Source organism: Odontesthes bonariensis, chromosome 22, assembly GCF_027942865.1.
Source record: "Odontesthes bonariensis isolate fOdoBon6 chromosome 22, fOdoBon6.hap1, whole genome shotgun sequence".
In the NCBI taxonomy this organism is placed as follows: domain Eukaryota; kingdom Metazoa; phylum Chordata; class Actinopteri; order Atheriniformes; family Atherinopsidae; genus Odontesthes; species Odontesthes bonariensis.
The window spans coordinates 5,504,123-5,528,545 of record NC_134527.1 but is presented as its reverse complement, the minus strand read 5'-3'; the positions used below and the strand labels follow the sequence as shown (position 1 = coordinate 5,528,545).

The window sequence follows — 24,423 nt, the reverse complement described above, 5'->3', positions numbered from 1 at the left end:
AGTGATTTCCTGAGGTCTAAAATAATAAAGAGGACTGGAAATTTAAATATCTATGGAAAAATTAATGCCGTCAGAGAGCACATTGTTCAATGCAAATAAGCTGAAAAAGCAAAGTATACAATGGTTGGATAAAGGTTGGAAGTCACTGTTTAACGTAAGAGTGGAGCTAATTCACAGATTTGCGTGGAAACATGTCACATGTGTTGCTTAAAACGTGATAAAGACTAAAAACTACACGATGGAGCTGAAATCAGGGGTGCATGAAGCAATAAATCCCTGTTTTAAGGCGTGCCAAAGCAAACTTTAATGTTACATTCTAAATAGGCTGACTGCGATACATTAGCATCTAGCTGTGTGTCTGACAACGAGCTGTCCTGCCTTCATCACATGGACCCATCTCTCCTGAAACCGATGAGTAGTCGTGAGAAAAAGAAGCACAGAATTAATTCTGGGGCATGAAAAGCTTGAAATGCCGGACTGCAGATGTTGGAGTAGCTACACCCACTTCAGCACAATCAGATTTATGCTTCATGGACTGAAGTGTCAAGCTAACAAACTTGAACTGCAGTTGTTACAGGACTATGTGCACGCACTTATCGTAGTATCAAACACCGTGAAGAGCCATAAGCACGCCGCGGTGGTCAGAGGGCTGCGTTCCTACTCCCAGAACTAACAGAACTACCATCAGCGGATGCTTGGTGGATCGATTCGTGCAGAGCCGGTGATTGAGGATTACCAACAACACTTTGTAGAGAGCTGGGATTTGACATAATGTTGACAACTTAGGAGCAAAATTACCCCACATTTGCAAAGTGTACTTGTGATTTTACATCAAATTAAAGTAGGGCTGGGCGCGTTAAGTCGTTATTATCGCGTTAATTATTTAACGCCGATAAATATTTTATCGCGCATTAATGCAGGTTTTATTATTGTAAAAGTCTGTTAAATGCATCACATTCACACAGTTACAGCAAACACCACGAAGCATGGAGTAATAAACTAAAAATAAACTAGCAGGTAACATCACCGCTACAGGTGCTCCTCGGTCTCTGTGTGAAGCTCACGGAGCTAACCGGTGCTACTTCCTGTTTTACTTGTTTCAACATAAAAGCACGTATTTCAAATTTTTATTTTTTTTTTAAACTCCTGCCTTTACAGCCAAGTTGAATTGTCTTCTCACCGTAGTAGTTCCAGTCTAAAATATCACTTACTAAATGCTAAAAGCTATACACCACTTTTGAATTCATTTTTGGATTTTGCGTACAAATGCGATTAATCGGGATTAATCAGGGAAATCATGCGATTAATTAGATTAAACATTTTAATCGTTGCCCAGCCCTAAATTAAAGCCTATAATGTGGTTTATCTGAGGACACAACTCACTATATTTATTTACTTGTTGATTCATGTTTGATCTGACCAACTTTATTTCTGCCAACATTTTACAACTTGTTATGCGATCTATGTATAATTGCAATTCGATTTTTTTTTTGTGCTCTGTGGGTCATCTTGTGAATACTCTCCACTTCACCAGCAACTGAAAGACTGGCTACAATTTCAGTTTCTGGAGGTACACAGTTGAGGAGAGGAAAAGAGGAGAGGAGAAGTAACGAGGTAGAGGAGGAGATGACGAGACAAGTAACAGAAGTGGAGAGGAAAAGTGAGGAATCACAAAACCGACAGGAGAGAGAAGGGGAAAAAGGAGAGGAGGAGCAGAATATTGTAACAGAGAGAGATAACTCACGGTGACTGAATGCTGTTGATGGACGACCTGCGAGAGAGTGCATCTCGATTTTGCTTTACAAAACTGTACATGCAGAACAAAAACAAAAAGAAAAAATGAGACACAAATGTGAAGGGAACAGGTGGACTGTCTGTCAGACTGTCCACCTGTTCCCCCCATTTCACAGTGTAGAGCTAATCTGTGCAACTGCTTCAACACAACAGTGACTTTCTCACAAAAAAACAATATTCAGGGCTTCATTCCAGCAAGGTAAATTAAGTTTAAATAGTAATACTTTGGTTTTAGATTTATTTGCAGTATTTTTTTCTGCTTTAAATTAAACACCATTGTCCTTTTGGAATGAAACCCCGAGTTTCTCTGTACAGTACACAGAAAGCAAATAAAAAACAGTTAATTTCAAATAAAACCAATAGTCTGTAACCACACTGTTCAACGGCCAAATCAAATAACGCATAAAATCACATAATAATGAGCGTAATACCAGCGAAAAGTGGAAATATTGGGAAGTTAGCTAACCAGTGATTTACGGCAATGATCGGCTGATAGGGTTTAAATGACCTCATTCATCGTGAGAAGGTCGGCAATTAAGGAGCAAGTGAGAGCTGAAGATGATCACTTTATCTGCTCATCACATGGAGTGCTGCGCAGAAGTATTCGGACAGACAGTGGCAATGATTCTGTTCTATGGGAACAGAACATATTTTAAAACTGAATAAAACAGCAGCTTTATAGCAACAAGTTAGTGAGAAGTTTGAAATTGGTTCCAGTCTCACACCAGCTCTGTTCTGCCAGACAGTTTAACATGAGACCCATCTGAGAGTCCCAGCTAGTGTTGGTGAGAGGGTTGTTAGACAATTTTAGTCCTCAATCAGTACCTTTTCATTCATGCCTTTCCAGCTGGGACTGATGCACCTTTGCTGCACATCGGTGTCATGTTTGAAAGTGCCACGGTGGCTTGGGGGGTGGGGATCAGAGATTATCCGCCGCTAATATGCCTCTGAAAGGAGGCCGTAACAGAGGTAAAACAGGCCCATATTGCTGTGTTTACACATATCAAGCCAACATTACCCAACACCAACAGATGTGTGCACATCACTCCTGTTCTTAACTCCCTCCGTTGGCTTCCTGTCCTTTATAGAACTGATTTTAAACTTTTAATGTTTGTTTTTAAAGCTCTTAACGGCCTCGCCCCATCATATTTATCTGAGCTTTTAACAGTTCACAGTCCTGGTAGAGCTCTGAGGTCAACAGATCAGTTTCTGCTGGAAGTGCCCAGGTCAGAATACAAACCCTGGGGTGAGCGAGCCTTTTCTGTCGCTGCCCCCAGGCTCTGGAATAAGCCCCCCGTCCAGCTGCGTCTTATTTCTGACCTGGGCCTCTTCAAATCTAGGCTAAAAACCTACTTATTTAGGATGGCTTTAATACCCAGTAGTATGATGACACTTTTATCTTATTTGATCTTATTCAATTTTGTTGTATTTCATTGCTTTCACTGTTCTTTTATTGTTTTTACTTATTCTTCTCTTTATTTATAACCTGCTGTAAAGCACTTTGGTACACCGTAAGGATTGTCTGTAAAGGGCTGTATAAATAAAGTACATTTACATTTACATCATTGCAAAACCGGACACTTTAACCAGCAACAGTGTTGTCACGCGGCCAATTCCTGGACCCCGTCTTGATGTGTGAAAAGGGCTAATAATCGTTAGCTTGTGACTCTTTTGTCTGTTTCCTCTTTCCTTTTTGGAAAATCAACGCTGGGAAATAAAACAATGGAGATGACTGCTTTCTTAGGAGGCAACTATACTGAAGAAGGTGTACAGAGTAAGTCTATGAACAGTTACTCACAAAAGTATGCTATCCTTGATGCCTCAAACTGTGTTCAGCACATTTCTTTCCTTGTGAAATGTTTGCAAAGCTGACATTTCATCTCAGTTTTGGCCAACCCCCGATACGCTAATTATCTGCTGTTTTCTTTATCCTTTCCTCTAAATGATCATGTTTGGCGTTGATAAGCAGATAAAGTTGAGAGCTATTTATTACAGGTCACATTTTAAAGCTGGATTTTTTTCAGACAGGAACCAATTGCTTTGAAAATTAAATGCCATATTGGCAGCATGTGGCAAGGCTCAGGGCCAAAAACAAGACTTTAAGAATAAATAAAGTGAAAAATACTGGTGGAAAAAGTCATGTGTTGTAGACTCAAGCTTCCTTAATTGCCTACAGTACTGAAGAAGGTCAACAGTGGGTTGTAATAAACGAGGCAACACAACTAGAGCACTCTCATAATGGGAGTAGATGAAGAAAAAAATCCAGGACAGACTTGGATCAACACGGCACATAAACACATTTTTCAGATTGAGAGGGACGAACATTTATAGGGACAGCACACTAAAAGACAAGGAGACGTTTGTTTCCAGGGTGGGACCGGACGGCGCCGCTGGCCGAGAGTGCGAGATGCTTGGAAACTTACGCAGCGATAGAAATGTTGGCAGCTGACATCGGGCTGACTTCTTTCACTTCCAGTGCCTTCTGCAGTGCGAGTTTCTTATTGGCTGCCTCCTCCTGTTCTTCCTCATCCTTTACCCAATCAGAGCAGGAACATACTTTTTTAGAGACATACACTTTTCTCAAAAACTCCTTCGTATTTACACAGGTAAAAAAAACATACAGGTTTTTTCACGTTTGGTGCAATATAATGTCACCTTTTTTTTGTTGTAAGTTATTGTAATACATAGAATAGAATAGAATAGAATAGAAAAATACTTTATTCATTTCCCAATGGGGGAAATTCAAATTAGTCAAGTAGCTCAAACAATTATTAATATTTACAATGATTGTATATTAACAACAACAATAATAATACCAAATCTAATAAAAAGTATACTACTAACTAATAATAATAAATGATTATATAAATAAATAAATAAATAAATAATTTTAAAAAAATACGGTGGAAAATTATTATTATATATATAATAAGAATATAATACATGCATATACATGTATTATAAATTATAAATGCAGCTGAGAAACAACACTGATCAGGTCTGATCTACTTACTTTAGTCAGCTCCTGAGCATTTGCAAGGTTATCAACGGCAATAGCCAAGAAGACATTCAGAAGGGTGTCTGAACAGGGTCAGTATTCAGGATAAAATACAAACAGACTATGTTATGTTATAAAACGTGCAGTTTATTTCCTCCCTCCTCAACCGGAAGAGGTCACAATAGTGATGTTTTTGTATCTTCCAGATTCAGGCCACTCCTACTTTAGCCGGTACTTTGAGAAGCTGCGAAGTGTTCAGAAAGAGACATGAAAGACAAACTAAAGCCTTTGGACAAAGACCATATTCAAAGAGTCTGAAAAATGAATGCGCAAGATGTAAAAGGAGACTGAAAAACCTGGGGCCAGTCTTACAACAACAAGAAAAAAAGCAGGGTTGCATCATGAGTATATTCTACAACTTGTACAGCTCTTCGGTTCGGCAGGTATGGAGCTGAATCATGCATCTATTATAGGTCCTAGTCACACTGGGCTAAAGACCAGACCTCCAGCAACCCTAAAACCTCACGACCCTGTGCAAGTCTTCATTTACAAGGTACGACTTGTACAACCACTCCCTGAATAGTGGGTGAGGGACCGGCAGCCTGGCAGGGAGCGTCTGTGGGGGTTTGGAGAGTGGTCTGCAACAGATTGGGTTCAGTTGTCACCAGTCATCAACAAGCTACTGATGGCACAACCACTCACAGATCCGCCAGGGACCTCACACCAACTGATGTGAAAATACTTAGTCGAATTCCACAACAGTGGGATAAACAGCAGGCTACCGAGACAATCCATTGTTCATTACCTCGCAGGAGAGTTCCCAACAGTCTGTCAGTGGGGTTACATGGCACTGAAAGGATCGGATAATTGGCTAAATTACAATAAGAATGAGTTGAGCAAGGGTAATTATCCTTGGATATATGGCGGTGAATGAATGGAATCAAACTCAGGCATTCGAGAAAATGGAGAGCAAGATGAAGCTTAGTCCCTCTACATTTCGTCTGTGATGAGCTGCTTGTTGCACAAACGGAGCGTTCTCCATCGCGTTGTTTGTTTCTTTCTGACGGCGACAACATCAGTAATATCGTCTCCTTTGACTTCCGGTTGACAACCACGGGAAAAAAATCTCGAGCATGCGCAGAACGCAAAGTCTAATTCACCACGTGCTTCACTGTCTGCAAACACGTTTAATTTGACTTTCAACCCAGTTATCTCGGGCTCTTAATCCGATCCGATCCAATTTCTTGTCAGATTAAGGTGTCTACATGCACTTAATAACTCAGTCTTATTGTAATTTAGCCAATAAGCCGATCCTTTCAGTGCCATGTGACCCCACTGAGTGTTGTCTCTACGGTCAACAAAGACAACGCTAGTCACTCTGTTAATGCTGCACGATCAACAAGAAGAGGAGCACCAGGCTGCATTGGCAGAGACACAGAAAAGGTTGGCAACTGGTCTACTGGCAGGTCTACTTAACAGACCTGTTTAAGAAATGATGCAATTCTGCTAAAGTTGACAGAGCAGTTTAGTAGCTGACGAGAGTTTGTGGACAAAGTTGGTGGCTTGCTTGCACACTATGGGCCATTGTTCAATTTCACTCAGTCGACGCCCATTTTTAGCTTCCAGGATGTCAGTCACCCATTTCCAACCCCCTGTGGGCCTAAGATAATATAGATTCTCGTGGGAGCATCAACATGCTCCAGTGAGAAGAAGTCCTGATTCTAATGATCCAATGATGTTCCACTTTCCGCCATGACTGAAAATCTAAACTATTACAATGTTGTTAAGTAGTTGGACAGCTGACTCGCTGCCCATCTTTCGCCGCAGGCTGAAAACCCATCTCTTCAGGAAACACTACCCTGATCCGCCCTCTTAGGACATCACCTGCTTCGTCCCAGCTCCTTACGCACTTATTTGTTTCCTAAATTGTCTTTGTTTCCTAAATTGTCTTCCCATCTGTCTCGGTACCTAACTTACCGCACTTACTCTAGCACTAGTTATGCTCTTAGCTGTTTGGTTTTGGAAGGAAATGCACTTATGATTTCTTGTGACCTGAAGCTCTTTTGCTTACCGATGTGGAACACACTTATTGTAAGTCGCTTTGGATAAAAGCGTCTGCAAAATGACCGTAATGGAATGTAATGTAGTTGAGTCTTGGGGGTAACCCAAGTGGGTACAGCAGGCGCCCCATGTACAAGAGGCTATAGTCCTCGCTGCTGCTGGCCCCGGTTCGAGTCCCACATCAGACGGCCCTTTGCTGCATGTTGTTCCCCCTCTCTCTGCCCCCTGCTTCCTGTCTCTCTACACTGTCCTATCTAATAAAGGCATAAAAAGTAGTTGAGTGTGGTTGATCACGTCATGAAGCTAAAGAGGATACAGTTTCCAAAGAGTGTGAGGACAATGAAGTAGATGGAGGAGAACATGCCACGGCGGACGCCTCCTTGAGACTCGATGCCGTGGTACATCACAGCATTCCAGTCCTCACCGGTCAGAATCTGAGCGAGACAGCAGAGGCAGAATGAGGCTGGGGACACTGAGCAAATCTCACAGACTGGAGAATCAAATTACTTCACAGAGCCAAGGGTGATGAGCACAGACTAATTGAAGGATTATTATTTTTGAGCGCATTAGGGTACAGCGGGCGCACAGACCACTCATTCCCTCTAATTAAAATCAAAGATAAAGCAGATATTCTCCCTTTTCCTCAGAAAGTCAGTGTGTTTATGAGGCAGTTTTCTTACCTGAAACACAGTGAGGATGGCTGCTGGGAAGGTGTCAAAATTTGTTGTTGGTGTTTCATCTTCAAAGTTAAACCTTTAAGAGTCAGAATCACAACATCACAAAACGAGAAAAAACAACAGATACGTAATTCCAATCAGGTGTTAATAAAATCTACCTGCAGGTAAAAAAAAAGAAAAAAAGAAGCAGATTAATAATGTTAATAGCAAAATGGTGAGTTGCTGTATCAGGTCACTGAAAGCACATGTTTCCGCTCGTGGGAAACATGATCAAAAAACACATTCACACCTGGAGTTACACCTGCACAGTTCTTCTTCTTCTACTTCTCGTCTGTAAAACACTTCCCGTCCCTTACGTCACAAACACACACATACAGGGTTATACCTCTATTCTTGTGAGGACCCTCTACACTCCCTGACCTTTGCTGTCACAGCATGGAACTTGTTTTTCCTCTGTCATCTATTACCAAGGACTCAGGTCAGCTGGTCCAGTCCAGAGTCCAGACTAAACATGGAGAAGCAGCATTTAGCTGTTATGCTGCAAACAAGTGGAACAAACTGCCAGTGGAGATTAAACTTTCACCAAATGGAGACGTTTTTAAATCCAGGTTAAAAACATTTCTGTTCTCATGTGTCTATGCATGAAATCTGCACGATATCTTTGAACTTATCCGGACTGTTGCTTGTTTTTAAATTCATTTAAATTATTTTATTTGTTTCTCTTTATATTCTTTTATGTATTTTTAATGCTTCTTACACTCCCTGCTGCAATGCTTTTATTTTATGTGAAGCACTTTGAATTGTTTTGTACATGAAATGTGCTTTACAAATAAATTTGATTTTGATTTATTATATTATCTATAAGTTCTCTCTAGCTGTTAATATATCTGATATCTGTAGCCAAGGTTAGAAGAAATAACACCAGATCACAGGATAGATTAGCTTTAAATATTCCCATCACACCCGTATGGGAGCGAGTTAGAGAAAAACATTCATTAGAACGTTGTTCTACATTATTTTCTAAAAAAAAGTCTGTAATATTGATTGCTTGTTTCTAACTCAAGTATTGCACCACAGGGTAAGATTTAAGTCCCATTTTGAGATTAGAGCAGAAGCAAAACAGCAGCTGCAGCAGAGAAAAAGCTGTTGCTGCATCGATGGCCTCCATGCTCAACATTTACTGAGCTGACCTTCAGTACTCTGCTGACACTTGATAAGAGGTGTAACATAACCTGCATAGCATCCAGACTTTTTTTAATGCATTCAAGTTGAAGGAACAAGCAGCAGGCTTGTACCCTTGCCCTTTATTCATGACCTATTGTCCTACTGTCTGCATTCAAATGCAAATCAAAGAAAGTGGAAGAATCCCTTTGTTTTGCTTTTGTTTGTTTGTTTTTCTCTTTACATTTTCTCTCCAGTCCAATCTTTTTCTGATTTGGGTCTGCATGTGCATCATTTTCTAAGTGAAATCTGTACACCAGCTCATGCTCAAACTTATACTTAAACCCATGGGCGTCGCACCTGTGGGGGATGGGGGTGTTTCGACACCCCCATTTTTACAGCAAGATGATTTCACCTTTTTGAATTTTCAATGACCAAATAAAGTTTTAACAAATCATACAATGTGTTTTAATGAATCTATAGCCTCTTTAGAATAATTCTATCCAGATTTGAGCAGTATAACTATTGTAGTTTCCATACAGGATCTAGTTTAGTGTGATCAAAATGCAGTAAAATGGCCCTGTTCTGCATTTTCACAAATCAGAAAAAGGTTTCACAAATCCCCAACAAGGTTTTAATGAATCTATAGCCTCTTTAGAATAATTCCATCCAGATTTGAGCAGTGTAACTATTGTAGTTTCCATACAGGACCTAGTTTAGGGCGATCAAAATGCAAAAAAATGCAGTAAAATGGCACTGTTCTGCATTTTCACAAATCAGAAAAAGGTTTCACAAATCCCAAACAAGGTTTTAATGAATGTACAGCCTCTTTATAATAATTCTATCCAGATTTGAGCAGTGTAACTATTGTAGTTTCCATACAGGACCTAGTTTAGGGCGATCAAAATGCAAAAAAATGCAGTAAAATGGCCCTTTATGCCCATCCATTTAATTTGCGAATCGGATGCCAACTTCAGCGTCGTGTCTATGGGCTTGATGTGGCGCTCATGTGCCCCCCCTGGAACACCCCCACATTTAAAATCACTGGTCCACCCCTGCTTAAACCAAATCACCACCTTTACCAAACTCCCCAAGTTTTAGCCCCCCAAAGCTGACCTGAAGCTCTCACACGTCCTCACAAAGATAGAGGTACAATGTAAAGGAGGTGGGCGTTTCTTTTTACTTCTTCACAGCTCCAGGTTGAGGCTACGCTACATGAAGGGGATTATTTTGTATGACAATGGATGGAACAGAAGGACATGGAGAAAAACAAGAGTCACCACCGCTTGCAGGGGCAAAACTCCAAGCTTCACGCCCAAAACACACTGCCTCTGCAGCTCAGGGCTGCATCACAGCACGCTTACATACACATAAGCACCGTGATGCAGCACATCAGCACATGCCATATCAGCCATCTAACACTGGAAGTAAAAATGGTATCATGTCTTTTGTCTTCCTTCCTTCTTTAAAAACTGAGTCATATGAGACAGGAAAATCCAATTAGCCTGTTTATGTCAAGCAGGAAAGAACCTCGGGAACAATGCTGCTTCATCGCTGTGTGATGCAGGTTTGTGTGATGGCCAGCTGGACATGTATCCTTCAGAGCCAGTCTGTCTTGGTCTCAACACACGGCACTTATGAATGGAAAGTTTGACATGGGACAAAGGCAGTGACAGATAACACAAACCATATAAGATGCAGTGAATGGATGAAGAATGAAGGCAATTTTAGTCCTTACAACTACCCTTTGTTTAGAAATGTGGAGACTATTTTGTTGCTGTATTAGAAGGTACAGAAAGACAAAACTTAGTGAGTCTGTATCTATTAAATGGTATTTAAAGTAGCTTCAGCCATTTTAAACCAGCACTACTGGGTTTATGCAAAGCTGAAACGCTCTAGGTGTTGAGCTCACTAAAGTTACATCAGAAACATGTGTATCTACAGGTTTAGTTGGTGTTAACTTGTGAATATTCATGAGAAGTTAACAGTAGGGTCTCGTTTACAATAGGACTACTTCTATCACACATGCAAACTTTCTACACAAAGAGTCCAGATCTTTGCAGAAAGCCCCCAAATGACCCAACAAACCTGCCAAAACCTGTATCCGTGGTCTTGAAACTAAAGAAGACAATGAGAGAATGACACAGATAGGCATAAGGAGAGGTTTGGTCTTTCAGCTGATAATAACCTGCACTGCTGTTCAGTCAGTTCTCAGGAAAAAAAAGGGCAGGTGCAAAAAATACTCCGGTTCCAATAGACAAGGGAAGCAAAACTCAGGAGAGGATGAAGTGTATGCACATTCTTACACATTATATATATATATATATAATGTGTAAAAAAAAACTGACAAATTCACTTCAAATTCAAAACAATATAAATGTTCTATAATTATGTTCTGAACCCAACAGCTGACGTTGGTATTTCCTAATTTATCACTCTGAGCAGGTTCTGATAAATCAAACTTTTGTGCCGTCTAATAGCTGGTACATTTTTAAATCCAGGTTAAAAACATTTCTTTTCTCATGTGTCTATGCATGAATGCACGGTATCTTTTAAGTTATCTGGACTGTTGCTTGTTTTTAAATTCATTTAAATGATTTTATTTGTTTCTCTTTACATTCTTTTATGTATTTTTAATGCTTCTTACACTCCCTGCTGCAATGCTTTCATTTTATGTGAAGCACTTTGAACTGTTTGTACATGAAATGTGCTATATAAATAAATCTGATTGAGATTGAGATTTTTTTATTTTTTATTTTGGGGCCAAAAATGCATTTATTTTTACATATATTTACATGTGCACTGCCCATCCAAAATAAACAGTCAACACCTGGATTTCACTAAGCACATAGGTACGAGCCTCCCATTGGATAAATACTGCACGGATGATTATGTTTCAGCTGGCATCAAGTAATTTAACCCTAACCGATGCGGTGGCTAGCTTCTCATTACAGAAGAAGTGTGTAAAAAAACCTAAGTGCATCCTTATTGCTCCCATAGGAGTTAAGAGAGCCAGATGCTGCTCAAATCCATACAATTAACGGATCATCATCAGGTGTGACAACCTCTATAAAAACAGAAGTTTTGGCAGTTGGTGTGTGGTAACACGACGCCAAGGAGGAAAGACATCAGCAGTGATCTTAAAGGAGCAATTGTGCAATTGCCAATCAATTTGGGAAGGGTTATAAGATCATTTTAAAACATTCTATAAAGAGAAAGATTCTTTTTTTTAAATCATATCCTGATAAGTAATGCTTTGGAATTCAAAAGGAGGGGATCTTTCTTTTTCACATGACTGTAAATGCATTTGTCTTCTCACTGAGTTAATGCTCACTTACAGAAAAACAGCTTGACAGTAAACTCCCATTCAAACTTAGTACTCGACATTTCATCCTAAATTCTATGTTAGCTGTTATTATGTTGATGCATTTGGCATTTATGATGCATTTATGACGCTTTGATCCAAAGCAGCTTACTGGTAGGGTAAGGGGGTCTTCGCCTAAGGACCCCCACTGGAGGTGCATTCATGCATAGTCCCAGTTATTAAAAACGTTTTGTTTGTAACTAACAATGACGTCATAACGTGAAATCAAACTGGGCACATGTCATTTTGGCAGATAAATCTAGCATATTACAGTGTTTTATCGTTTACAGCTCTGCTCCTTTGTGACTTAAGTGAATCCATTTTTGTCTTTCTTGTCGTGGTAAAGGTTTCCGTCGGATAGTTTTTTGTATTTGCAGACTAAGAGCACAAAATTATCTATATAATATATATACGGTAACTAGTCCACTGACAAGTTTACAAACCAAATATGAACGAGTATCTTTTAAAATAAAGGCGCTTCATGACGGAATAAAACAAACATCTGCATGCCACTCAAGCAAGATTCATGCAAGAGCTCGAGAATTATATGGCAATAATTCCTCCGACTGTTTCCACAAAGCATTCTTTCAAAGAATAGTTTAAAAAAAAAAGCACTTTTCCATGTTCTTTATTGAAACGTCAGTATTTTCTGAAAAAACTAAAAGCCTTTTAGAATCAGCCACCATATAATTCCAAGCACGTTGATCTGCCATGGGAAGAACCTGAGAATTAAAGGGGGAAAAAATGTGTTGGAGAACAAAAATGACATTAAGGAAGAGCGGACAAAGGAAGGCGAAGGGTCTGCAAAAACAAGGACAGGATGTGCAGCACACTGTTACCACAGCGACGGCCTGCACCAATGACAGCTGGCCTCTCCTTTGCCGCACAGATCCAGCTAATGTATACGTGTACAGTTACATGCAGGCATTTGTGTGCATGTTTACAACACTGTGTATGTTATGATATTTATTAAAGTATGTCAAATGAATAACTTCTGTACAATATCAATAAAAACTGAAGATAGCAGAATTCTGTTGGATTGTTTTAGTCTCATCTGCAACACTTGATATGCATTCTGTGTTCTATTGTGAATTAACTGTTGATTTATGAGATTTTTAAATCATTGCAATCGGTTTCTACTGTATTTACAATTTATTCACCATCTACATTTTTGGGGATTTATATCAATACGACACAAACTAAACTCAAAAGAGTCAAAACTAGATATAAACAGGTGAATTTTAAACGGAGCAGAAAATATTGTTTGATGTTTCTAATGAAAATGAGCATTTTATGACACATTTCTAAATTCTGAGCTACACTGGAAAAAAATCAAAGTCTTACCAAGTATATTTGTCTCATTTCTAGTCAAAATATCTCATTACACTTAATATAAGACACAACTGCCTAACAAGTACCATTTCAGCCAGATATAGGGACTTGTTTTTAATACAATACATCTGGAATATCTTGTTAAATGAAAAAGTCTTGAAAACAAATTGTTTTGAGTCACATATCATATGAAACAAGCTTTTTTTTTTTACATTTGAAGAGGTTTTTAAGCTAATTTCAAGATCACTTTTATCTCAAAAGTCCTAAATATCACATCTTATTCCAAGAAATCTTGACAAGCCGATTTTCACTAGTTCCATTGGCAGATTTTTTGCTTATTCCAAGCAAAAACGTCTTGTATTTGTTGTTTTTTTACTTATTTTTGGAGGGGCATTTTTTCCAGTGTACAGATTTGGACACTTTCCTGTTTTTAGATGACAATAACCCCCGTGCTGGAATTGAGGCCCATTGATTAGCATCAGCGCTGCACCTAATAAACGACATTTCTCTGAGGAAATGTCGCTGATTTGAGCTTGCATTCATTGGTCGGGCTGTAATCCACACCTGTGTGGGGGTGAGGGATGACAGAAGAGAGGACGACAGGAGAAGGAGCAACTGCCTCAAGTAGCCTTTCGACTCCTTTTCGTTTAGCTTTGCCCTCCTCTGTCTCTTCATTGCATCCTCCGTCACCCACCTTTCTGTCCACCTGTCCTTCAACCACTCTCTCCATTTCACCTCACTTCACTTCACCTCATCTCAGTCTTTCCCTCCTTTTCTTCATTTCCCGCCTGGGTCCCATATTTGCTTTTTTTTTCCTCCCACACCTCTCACTTTTCCTCCCTTCCTTCTTCAGGGATTAGTGAACGCAGTGCGGTGAGCGGCAGCGGCAATTTGCAGCTGTGCCTGTGTGTGCGGACCTCTGTTTGCTCTGATAATAGGGATTGGGAGCGTGCTGCTTGGCTTTCGCGAGTCTTCCGCAGAGACTTCACTAACTCAATCCTGGAAGGAGGAGTTATGTAAGGCCAAACTCCCCACAAGCTCGTGGCCCCGCTCCCTTCCATCTAATCCTGATGACAATAGCAGCAGGTTTACATTAAATAGATAAAGACAAAACACATTTCTCCATGAACACGTGTGGATTCCAGATAACCGCTGATATTGGAAGAATCAGACCTAAAACACTATTCTGCAGCCTCTATGACGAGCAATTTTGTGACATAAACTTTAAACCTTTTGTAATTGAGGGTTTAAACGATTGTTGTTGACGATTACCGTAAAGCTGAATTTACTTAACCCTCCTGTTGTCTTGTGGGTACAAAGTGATCCACTACCATGTTTAGCTGTAGAAAAAATACCTTAAACTATCTTTTTCCAACTTGAAATTTTATGACTTTTCCTAAAGGGACCCCATCATTAGAAAAAGTCATACTTTATTTTTGTTTATGTTTCCATGTGGGCTGTACACCACTAGGGTACAAAGATTGTCTTATGGGTCATTTTTGACCCGTGAATTATAAAAACATTTAAACACCAGAAAAAAGTTCACTGTTTTTTTCCCTTTTCAATATAATTAATTCAGAAGTAATTACTTCACATTTATATAATAGCATTAATAAACCTTTATTATGTAAAAGAAAACTGAGAAAACAAGAAAACTGTTGGTCCAACTGACAGTTGGTTTGTGGTTAAAATAAAAAGTGTAATCCTGAAAACTGGTGATTGTCTTTTTGTATTGTGTAACAAAAAATACATAAAAAATGTATTGAATTGATTTGAATATATAAATAACAGGTGGTTTCATCAGAAACACTAGATTTTGGATTTAAAATTCAATTAAGTTGCTTTATTTTGGGGCTTTGGTAGGGCGAGTCATTTTTTACCCATAGGACAAGGGGAGTAAAAAGCTATTACACAGAAATGCTAACATTTGGGAACATTAGCCACTTCAGAAAACATTTCAGAGCCCAGCGGGTCCCACTTTCCAAGTAAGAAATATGGGGCATACAGGTTTTTAAGAGGCTTGAGTTCCTTGGCTTTGGCTTGGTAAGTGGTTCAGAATTAGAGGTCTCTGTTAACAGGAGGCAGTGAGGTTGAAATTGTGTATTTTGAATGAAAGTCAAATCTTTAAAATGTCAACCTGGCAATAATTTGCTTGAGATTCAGAGTAAACAACTGCGTTTGATGCGTTTATCCCAAAAAGCTGTCCAATCGAATGCTGTGCGAGCGCACCGAGGCTTCTTTAATTCAACAAACACAGCATGTTCTACAAAAACCGAAAAGCTTTAAGTAAATCAAGCCCAGTTCGTTTGAACTTTAAAAAAGAGTCTGCTTTCCAAACATCGCTATGTCCTGTGCGTCTCAGCAGGAAGACGGCGTCCTGCTGCGAGCTCTCAGTGTTTTGAGAGGAGGGACGTTATCACAGTTTCCTCAAAAGGACATCAAAATTTAACAATTACATTAAACTGAGACTGAAAAAAGTGCTGTTTTCTTTACATAATTGACTGAAGACAGTCTATTTTTAGGTTAATCACTAAGCGTCGGTACACTTTATGCTTATTAAGGTAAAATAAAAATAAGAAAATATGAAATATACCAGGAGAGAACAGTGGGTTCACTGGAAAAAATGCCCCTCCAAAAATAATTAAAAAAACAACAAATAAAATACGTTTTTGCTTGAAATAAGCAAAAAAAAATCTGCCAAAGGAACTAGTGAAAATCGGCTTGTTAAGATTTCTTGAAATAAGATGTGATATTTAGAACTTTTGAGATAAAAGTGATCTTGAAATTAGCTTAAAAACCTCTTCAAATGTAAAAAAAAAAGAAGCTTGTTTCATATGATATGTGACTCAAAACAATTTGTTTTCAAGACTTTTTCATTTAACAAGATATTCCAGATGTATTGTCTTCAAACAAGTCCCTATATCTGGCTGAAATGGTGCTTGTTAGGCAGTTGTGTCTTATATTAAGTGTAATGAGATATTTTGACTAGAAATGAGACAAATATACTTGGTAAGACTTTGATTTTTTTCCAGTGTTCTCCCTGATTTGCTTAACTTTAAAGCACCATGTGGATGTCAGGCTCATCTCACACATGTCCATCACCAGAGACTGATGTAATGTTAATGATGCCACAGACTGATGGGATTTTTGGCGCCATGGCAACAGCCTGCTGCTCAGAGACCTCCAGTTTTTATGAGTCCGTCTGAAGTGACATGAGACATTTTATATGAGCGTACCTGCCAGAGTGCTTTAATCATCTGAGGTCAATGCGTTCAGTAAATATTTACTATGAATGACTGACGATAACGACCAACCCACAACATACCAATTCTACCCTTTTAAACACTACAGATGTGCACAGTTTGTATACATAAGGGGCCACATCACATCTTAGGCATTATAAGCTATGGGGAGCTGAAAAGGAAAAGTCAAAAACTAATATTTTGGGGGCGTACATAGAGCCTGAAGAAGAAAGCTTGTGCTAACAAAGAAAGATGATAACCCTCGTCATGAAGCCGATTATCTCTGACTGGAGATGGAGGTTTTATTGAGCCCGTTAAAGCAAACAAGCCTGGCTCTGTCAGACTTCTTTGTCGTGCACTCATCGGGGAATCACAAGAGCACATGTTGGTATGTGTTTTTGTGATTCCTACCACACGTACTGTGTTTTTCTAGCGACAGAAAAATACTTAAAACTGGTCTGGACTGCTTGTTTTTGTCTCCTGTTGAACTGTTATGAGTAATGTCGCTGCGCCCTCAGATCACACACTGGAAAAAATCAAAGTCTTACCAAGTATATTTGTCTCATTTCTAGTCAAAATATCTCATTACACTTAATATAAGACACAACTGCCTAACAAGTACTATTTCAGCCAGATATAGGGACTTGTTTGAAGACAATACATCTGGAATATCTTGTTAAATGAAAAAGTCTTGAAAACAAATTGTTTTGAGTCACATATCATATGATAGGTGTTTATAATGTTTTATACATTCCAACACTGGAAAAAATGCCCCTCCAAAAATAAGTAAAAAAACAACAAATAAAAGACGTTTTTGCTTGAAATAAGCAAAAAAAATCTGCCAATGGAACTAGTAAAAATCGGCTTGTCAAGATTTCTTGAAATAAAATGTGATATTTAGGAGTTTTGAGATAAAAGAGATCTTGAAATTAGCTTAAAAACCTCTTCAAATGAAAAAAAAAAGATTGTTTCATGTGATATGTGACTCAAAATAATTTGTTTTCAAGACTTTTTCATTTAACAAGATATTCCAGATGTATTGTATTAAAACAAGTCCCTATATCTGGCTGAAATAGCACTTGTTAGGCAGTTGTGTCTTATATTAAGTGTAAAGAGATACTCAATGAGACAAATATACTTGGTAAGATTTAGATTTTTTCCAGAGAAGTTTCGACCTCAAAGCTAAATTAGGCTCAATTAGAAAGCCTTCAACCAAGTGTTTATGATAACTAATGATTTTAAAAACGTGTGACCACTGCAGTGATATATGCTTGAAAGCGAAAGGTTTGTGTGTAAACCGGCTGAATGCCAGGCCTTTGATTCACCACACCCAGCTTGGGATCATGAGGTGTTCCTGTCATTAAAAGACATGGAGCTCCTGCTGGGAGGGATATCAAAAGGCCACAGTTGGTGCTGCTGTTCTGCCAGCTTCCTGCTGCGGCAACATGTCTGTCACCACCGCCACGGTGGGCCAGGGATCACACACCGGGAGGAGGTGGGGCGGAGGAGAAGTGTGGAGGAGAGAAGGAGAATAATCTGTGTGTGTGTGGTGAACTGAGGGAGAGGGGAGGAAAAAGAGCAAGAAAATGTACTCACTGTCCTCCGAAGAGCTGCATGCCCAGCAAAGCAAAGACCACAATGAAGAGGAAGAGGAGGAAGAGCAAGCTGATGATGGACTTCATGGAGTTGAGGAGGGACACGACGAGGTTCCTCAACGAATTCCAATATCTGACAGAATTGGAGAGGGAAAAGGGTTAAAGGCAGATAAAATACAAAAAAACAACAAAGAAATGATCTACCTTAAATAGTTTTTTCAGTTTAAAGGGATAGTTCGCCTCTTTTGACATGAAGCTGTATGACATCCCATACTAGCAACATCATTTATGAACATTTTCTTACCCCCTGCTGCGTCCTGTGAGCAGAGTTCCAGCCTCGTTTTGGTGTTGACGAAGGTAGTCCGGCTAGTTGGTGGAGGCCACAAAAATAAAGCTATTTGCTTCTCAAAACAATATGCGTTCAAAAGAGTAATACATTTGCATCACAAAATCGTTCTCCAGAAAAAGTCAGACCTCACAATCGCTTGGCCCTATTTTCTCTCTACCTTCGTATCACTGCCTGCTGCCGCCTGCCGACAGCCGCGCCTGTTACGGTGTTTGCTGCTCGGTCTGCACTTCGGTCTGCACAGTCTACACAGCAGGCAGTGATACGAAGGTAGAGAGAAAATAGGGCCAAGCGATTGTGAGGTCTGACTTTTTCTGGAGGGACGATTTTGTGATGCAAATGTATTACTCTTTTGAAAGCATATTGTTTTGAGAAGCAAAACGCTTTATTTTTGCGACCCCAGCAAACTAGCCGGACTACCTTCATCAACGCCAAAACGAGGCTGGAACTCTGCTCACAGGACGCAGCAGGGGGTAAGAAGATGTTAATAAATGATGTTGCTAATATGGGATGTCATACAGCTTCATGTCAAGAGGCGAACTATCTCTTTAAGTATAGGTTTGGGTCTCCCATCTGATCTCCATGCATAATGTTTACTGAAATACTTGTTTATTTATAATATTTACAAGACCATGGCATGCTGTAAGTGTTCTGCATGTTTGTCTGAGGCCTGATTTCATCAAAAAGGAGAGATTCTTAGAAATGTGGGTAGATGATGAAGATGATGATGAGAATGATACACTCTATGACAGAACAAGTGTTTCTCCATACATCCAAAGGTTTGTACCAATGCAGAGAAATTCTAAAGGAGATTAAATCATACTGAGGCTCAGGTAGGTTTATGTTGGCGTGCCTTCATTTTTCTGAAGCGTTTACGGAGAATAAAGGATACAGTCGGCCAAGTGTTTTCCTTATTCTTTCAGTAATTGTCTAACTGCGCTGTCCATGGTCCTGAAGCATGAAACATGTCATTGATATCATTAAGCTGTAGATTGAAGGTTTACTACACAAAATCAAACAGTGTGTGTGTTGTTAGTAAATTTTGAGGACCATATCATTGGCAGCTCTGCTAGTTTGTAAAATAACGTGAATTTGTACTAGTCCTGTTTATAGATCTATGAGGATAACTGCTTCACAGATCAGCCACAGAAGTGGCCATGCCCATTGGTGCCAAACCGGACTGTTTACCTTAAAGCTTCATTTAAATTAGCCAGTTTAGATACAGAATTGTACTCAGATGTTACTGTTGGTGAAGGTGACTTTGCAGCCTCTCTGCTTTAATTCGTATTATTCTTGTTTTGAGTTGCAGATGACCTTCTGATAACCACATAAGCTATTATTTTCTTCTGAGGCTTCTCATAACTCTGACTGGAATAATATAAGGTAAACAAGACAAAAACATTTTACCTAAGCGCTGCTTATTGTCACGTTATCAGCTGTCATGCTGTCCGAGTGGTTAACCATATATTCATTTTTATATTGTATTAAAAATAGCAGGTGTATTTCTTTCATTAGTTTTAAGAGGACTTGTTGTAAATGACGGTTAATTCCAGAAGTATGAACAGTATATGAGGTGTTTTTATGATGCTGTTTGACATATTTATGAGAAAGAACTACAACTTTTTTTATGAGAACTACAGGAAGAGCTGAATTTTACTAACAGTTTCATTAATGGAGAGGCACATTGTTTATATAAATCTTATGGATTAACAGCTACAGAGTGCAAAAGAAGCTCAATATGCTTCTGATTCTCTGTCCTTACATCATATGATTCGAGGTAAACTCACTTGGTGACTTTGAAAATCCTGAGGAGTCTCAAGGCCCTCAACACACTGATACCAAAGGATGCCCCTGGTTTAATCATGTCCCAGATCACCTCGAAAATACTTCCAACAATCACCTGCGGACCAAAGAACAAACAGATAGGGTGGTTTCGCCATAAGTCTCATGTTGAACCAAACAGAAGAGGCCTGCAGTGACTTACCCCAAAATCAAAGCAATTAAAGGATGAGTGAAAGTAATTTCTTGCTCCCAGGCCATACATCTTCAGCGTCATCTCAGTCAGAAACAAACCCAGAAACACAAACTCGGCTGTGTCTGTGAGATGGACAAAATAAGTAAACAAACTTCATACAAAGGCTGTCAACATGGATTAGCTGGATTGTGGGCGTGTATTAGCATAAGTGACTTACAGAGGGCTCTCGTCAGCCACTCCGGTTGGTCGTAGTGCACGATGGCCACACACAGAGTGTTGAGGCCCACCAGGCACAGAACAATCCAGTAGAAACTTTGAGCTTTGACCATGCGGCGGATGAAGAAGCGAATCCGTTTCTCTTTGCGGCGGAAGTAAGACGAGCTGTCCATCTTCCCGCTCTTCACACTTGCCCGACCAAACGGAGAGCCGGGAGGAGCTGGATATGATGCACAGAGGGAAGGCAGAAAACGTGTGAGCGGGCTGTGGTGTCGGTCTCATTTTTATACTGTGAGTCATTGTGTGGTTTCCAAGGATTCTCCTTTCTACTGTGACAAACTCAATTTCTCTCCATCGAGACGAAACGTATAATTCATATGAAGATGGTTATGATGCTTTATGTCTAAACAGTTGCCTAGAATACCTTTTATTGATGTCAAAGGTACAAATACGTCTATTTGACAGAGATTATGCCCGTTTCTTAAATCTGTTCCAAAACTAGGGATGCACCGATACCACATTTTTTTAAAGTGTACTTGTTCCTTTTAGTACTAATCAAGGCCATTACAGTTCTTACAATTAAACACATTTTATTTTCTTTAGGCATATTCAACCCAAATATAACTGCACTTTGTGCATTTTAGTCAAACTGTCATGAACATGGGATTTTGCGCCATGTTTTTAGGTTTTGTGTTTTATCATGTTTTAGTTTCTCATGCCTTGGTGTTCAGTCTCAAGTTTTCTAGCTCATGTTTAGTTTTAGTTTTGCCGTTGTTTTTCCCTCACTCCCTATGTTCAGGTCATTAGTTTCACTCTTTATTTTGTCTTAGTCATGTTTTGTTTTCATAGTTCTAGTCCCGTCATCCGGCTCAGCCGTGTTTTGCTTTAACCTTGTTTTTGATTAATAAATCAAGTCTTGTTTTTTGAAGTCCGCATTTGTGTCCTTACGTCTCGCAACCATCATATCAAATGACTCTTAGTGCTACATATTGTTTTAACATTTTAACTTTCACAAACACATTGCAGAAAAATTAAGATCCTGTCACACTGCACACTGGAAAAAATCAAAGTCTTACCAAGTATATTTGTCTCATTTCTAGTCAAAATATCTCATTACACTTAATATAAGACACAACTGCCTAACAAGTACTATTTCAGCCAGATATAGGGACTTGTTTGAAGACAATACATCTGGAATATCTTGTTAAATGAAAAAGTCTTGAAAACAAATTATTTTGAGTCATATTTCATATGAAACAAGCTTTTTTTGACATTTGAAGAGGTTTTTAAGCTAATTTCAAGATCACTTTTATCTCAAAAGTCCCAAATATCACATCTTATTTCAAGAAATCTTGACAAGCCGATTTTCACTAGTTCCATTGGCAGATTTTTTTGCTTGTTTCAAGCAAAAACGTCTCGTATTTGTTGTTTTTCTTACTTATTTTTGGAGGGGCATTTTTTCCAGTGTAAATCAAGTCTCGTCTTGATTGACGCCTCGCAACCATGGCATCATAACACAAATTACTCTAAGTGCAACATATTGTTTTAACATTTTAACTTTCACAAACACATTGAGGGAAAATTAAGCTCCTGTCACACTGGTTTCGGTTCTGTGGAACACTTTAATGAATACTGAGTACGAGTACACGCACATGGTATCGGTATCGATACCGTATATCGTATTGGTATCGGTGCATCCTTATCAAAAACTAATGTAGTCCATTCAAGCAACCCGGCTTGTCAAACAGTTTGGACCCAGTTATAAGAGACAGAGGAAATATGTTTCTGGCGAGATAAACTGATAAAACAAGCTTTGGACATAAATACAAGCATGAAATCCCCTAAACACTGTTTGTAATTTACCTGCAGCTGCTCATTAAAATTCTGCAACTAATCCCAACCAACTCTGAAAGCACCGGGTGAGAAACAAGTGAGATGAAAGACAGAGTCTGACATGTATTCCCTGAGCACTTCATTTTATGGAAAACAGCCATTAGATGAGATTGTAAACTGAAAGCAACAAAGTGGTTTCAATTACCACACTAATGCTCGTTTCCAACCCACAGACAAGCGATTATGTTGTCTCTGTGTGGGACCGTAAAGCCCATTAATATCAAAAAGTAAAACTCTGACATGCTGCAGGTGATTCTCCTGCTATTTTAGTTTAACGGTCCAATTAGAAAAGTTAATTATGTACCTCCTGCTTCACAGAAGGAACGGCTTTACGTCTCTGGATGCAGGAGCCGAATGTGCTTCTATAATGTAACTTATTAAGATCTTTGGCTTCACGGTTTATAGTGTTGGGGGGACATCAGGCGACATGACCCGCTAATCTGATGAAAGGAGGCCAGAGCGCCGGGAGGTGCGAGCATTGTCGCGGACGGGCTTTTATTGTAAATCTTGTCTGGGAACAGGTGGTCAGAGGTCACCGGCTGGTGGTTGCAGATAAAAAAAGATGTAAGATTTACCAACGGAGGACATGTCAGCGAAAGGATCCTCTCCTTCCTCAGCACCTATTAGGTCGTTTTTACCCTTCTTGATTTTGCCTCGCTTCAGAACTGTAAAGAGAACAGCCCAGACATGAGGGATGATAGCTCAATATGACATAGAAGCAGTAGACAGACAGACAGACAGATGTCAAATTTGAAAAAAAAACAACTCTTAAGATTTACTTAAAAAACCCTTTGTACGTATTTGCACTCAAATCATTTAAGTAATATTTAATGCTGCAATATCAAGTAACACTCACTTTTAAATTTTACTTACCATAAAACATAACAGTTTTGAAGACATTAAGTAACATTTACTTAATTACATCTAAGTTTTAAGTTATATTTATTTAAACAAATTAATTAAAGTCTAGTTGTCTTTCATAGGCAGGAACATCATTTTACTCAAAATTTTAAGTAAATTTTATATATCTGTAGTATTTGCTGTTATGAAGTAACTTAGTAGATTTTAACGATACACTTTCAGAGTAAAGTTTATGTAGTATTTCTAGGTTTATGTACATACAACTATCAAACATTTAAATTGTATGAGGAAACCTAAGTAAAACTTACTCTTCCCCCATAATTCATGTATTAATTTTACTTAAGAAGCTCTAGTTCTTACTGAATCTTAAAAATACAAGGTAGAAATTATGACATTTACTCTAATAGAGTCGTATAGATCTGTGTGTGTGAGGCACGAGCTAATTAGCAACAACAAATAGGAGTCGTTAATCACATTTCTCCTGTGGAGATTGAAGTCGGCCTTGGACTGAAAAACTGCCAGCATGACATGAATGTGATGGTCACGTGACCGCCTCTGAGCTGCCTGAGTGGTGGGCTGGTTAATGAGATCTTCCTCTCTGCTCCAGCAGGCTGCTAACTGGCAGAGCCAGGCTGCAAATACAAACACAGCTTTGAAACTTAGCTTTTTTCTCTCCCTTCCGTCTGGGACCGACCAAGCTCTTAACAAAATGCCCTTTTTTTTGTTTCTCTAATAAAAATCTGTTTAATAAATGGACAGTTTGGAGTCGCTGTACCTCTCCATGTGACCAGGCAGCACCATTAAATGTTAAATATCAAGAAGCTTAATCTTAGCTCATTTTTCAACATTTGAAGCTATTGATTTATTTTCTTATTTCCTTTTTTTTTTCAAGATTTCTAACATCACAG

At 39.1% G+C, this 24,423-nt stretch overlaps 1 protein-coding gene across 5 annotated transcripts in view; it reads right to left on the bottom strand.

The window, feature by feature from the left end:
* Positions 1-24,423, bottom strand: part of cacna1bb (calcium channel, voltage-dependent, N type, alpha 1B subunit, b) — a 189,270-nt gene that overhangs the window by 60,168 nt on the left and 104,679 nt on the right. For all 5 annotated transcript variants that reach the window (XM_075455633.1, XM_075455632.1, XM_075455635.1 and 2 more), the window contains exons 12-21: positions 23,230-23,319; positions 20,763-20,981; positions 20,555-20,667; positions 20,358-20,470; positions 18,226-18,357; positions 7,534-7,606; positions 7,170-7,287; positions 4,808-4,875; positions 4,218-4,324; positions 1,745-1,807 (exon numbers count right to left, since the gene is read on the bottom strand). In XM_075455633.1, the coding sequence (XP_075311748.1) occupies positions 1,745-1,807; positions 4,218-4,324; positions 4,808-4,875; positions 7,170-7,287; positions 7,534-7,606; positions 18,226-18,357; positions 20,358-20,470; positions 20,555-20,667; positions 20,763-20,981; positions 23,230-23,319 (1,096 nt within the window). The remainder of the gene's footprint in view (positions 1-1,744; positions 1,808-4,217; positions 4,325-4,807; positions 4,876-7,169; positions 7,288-7,533; positions 7,607-18,225; positions 18,358-20,357; positions 20,471-20,554; positions 20,668-20,762; positions 20,982-23,229; positions 23,320-24,423) is intronic.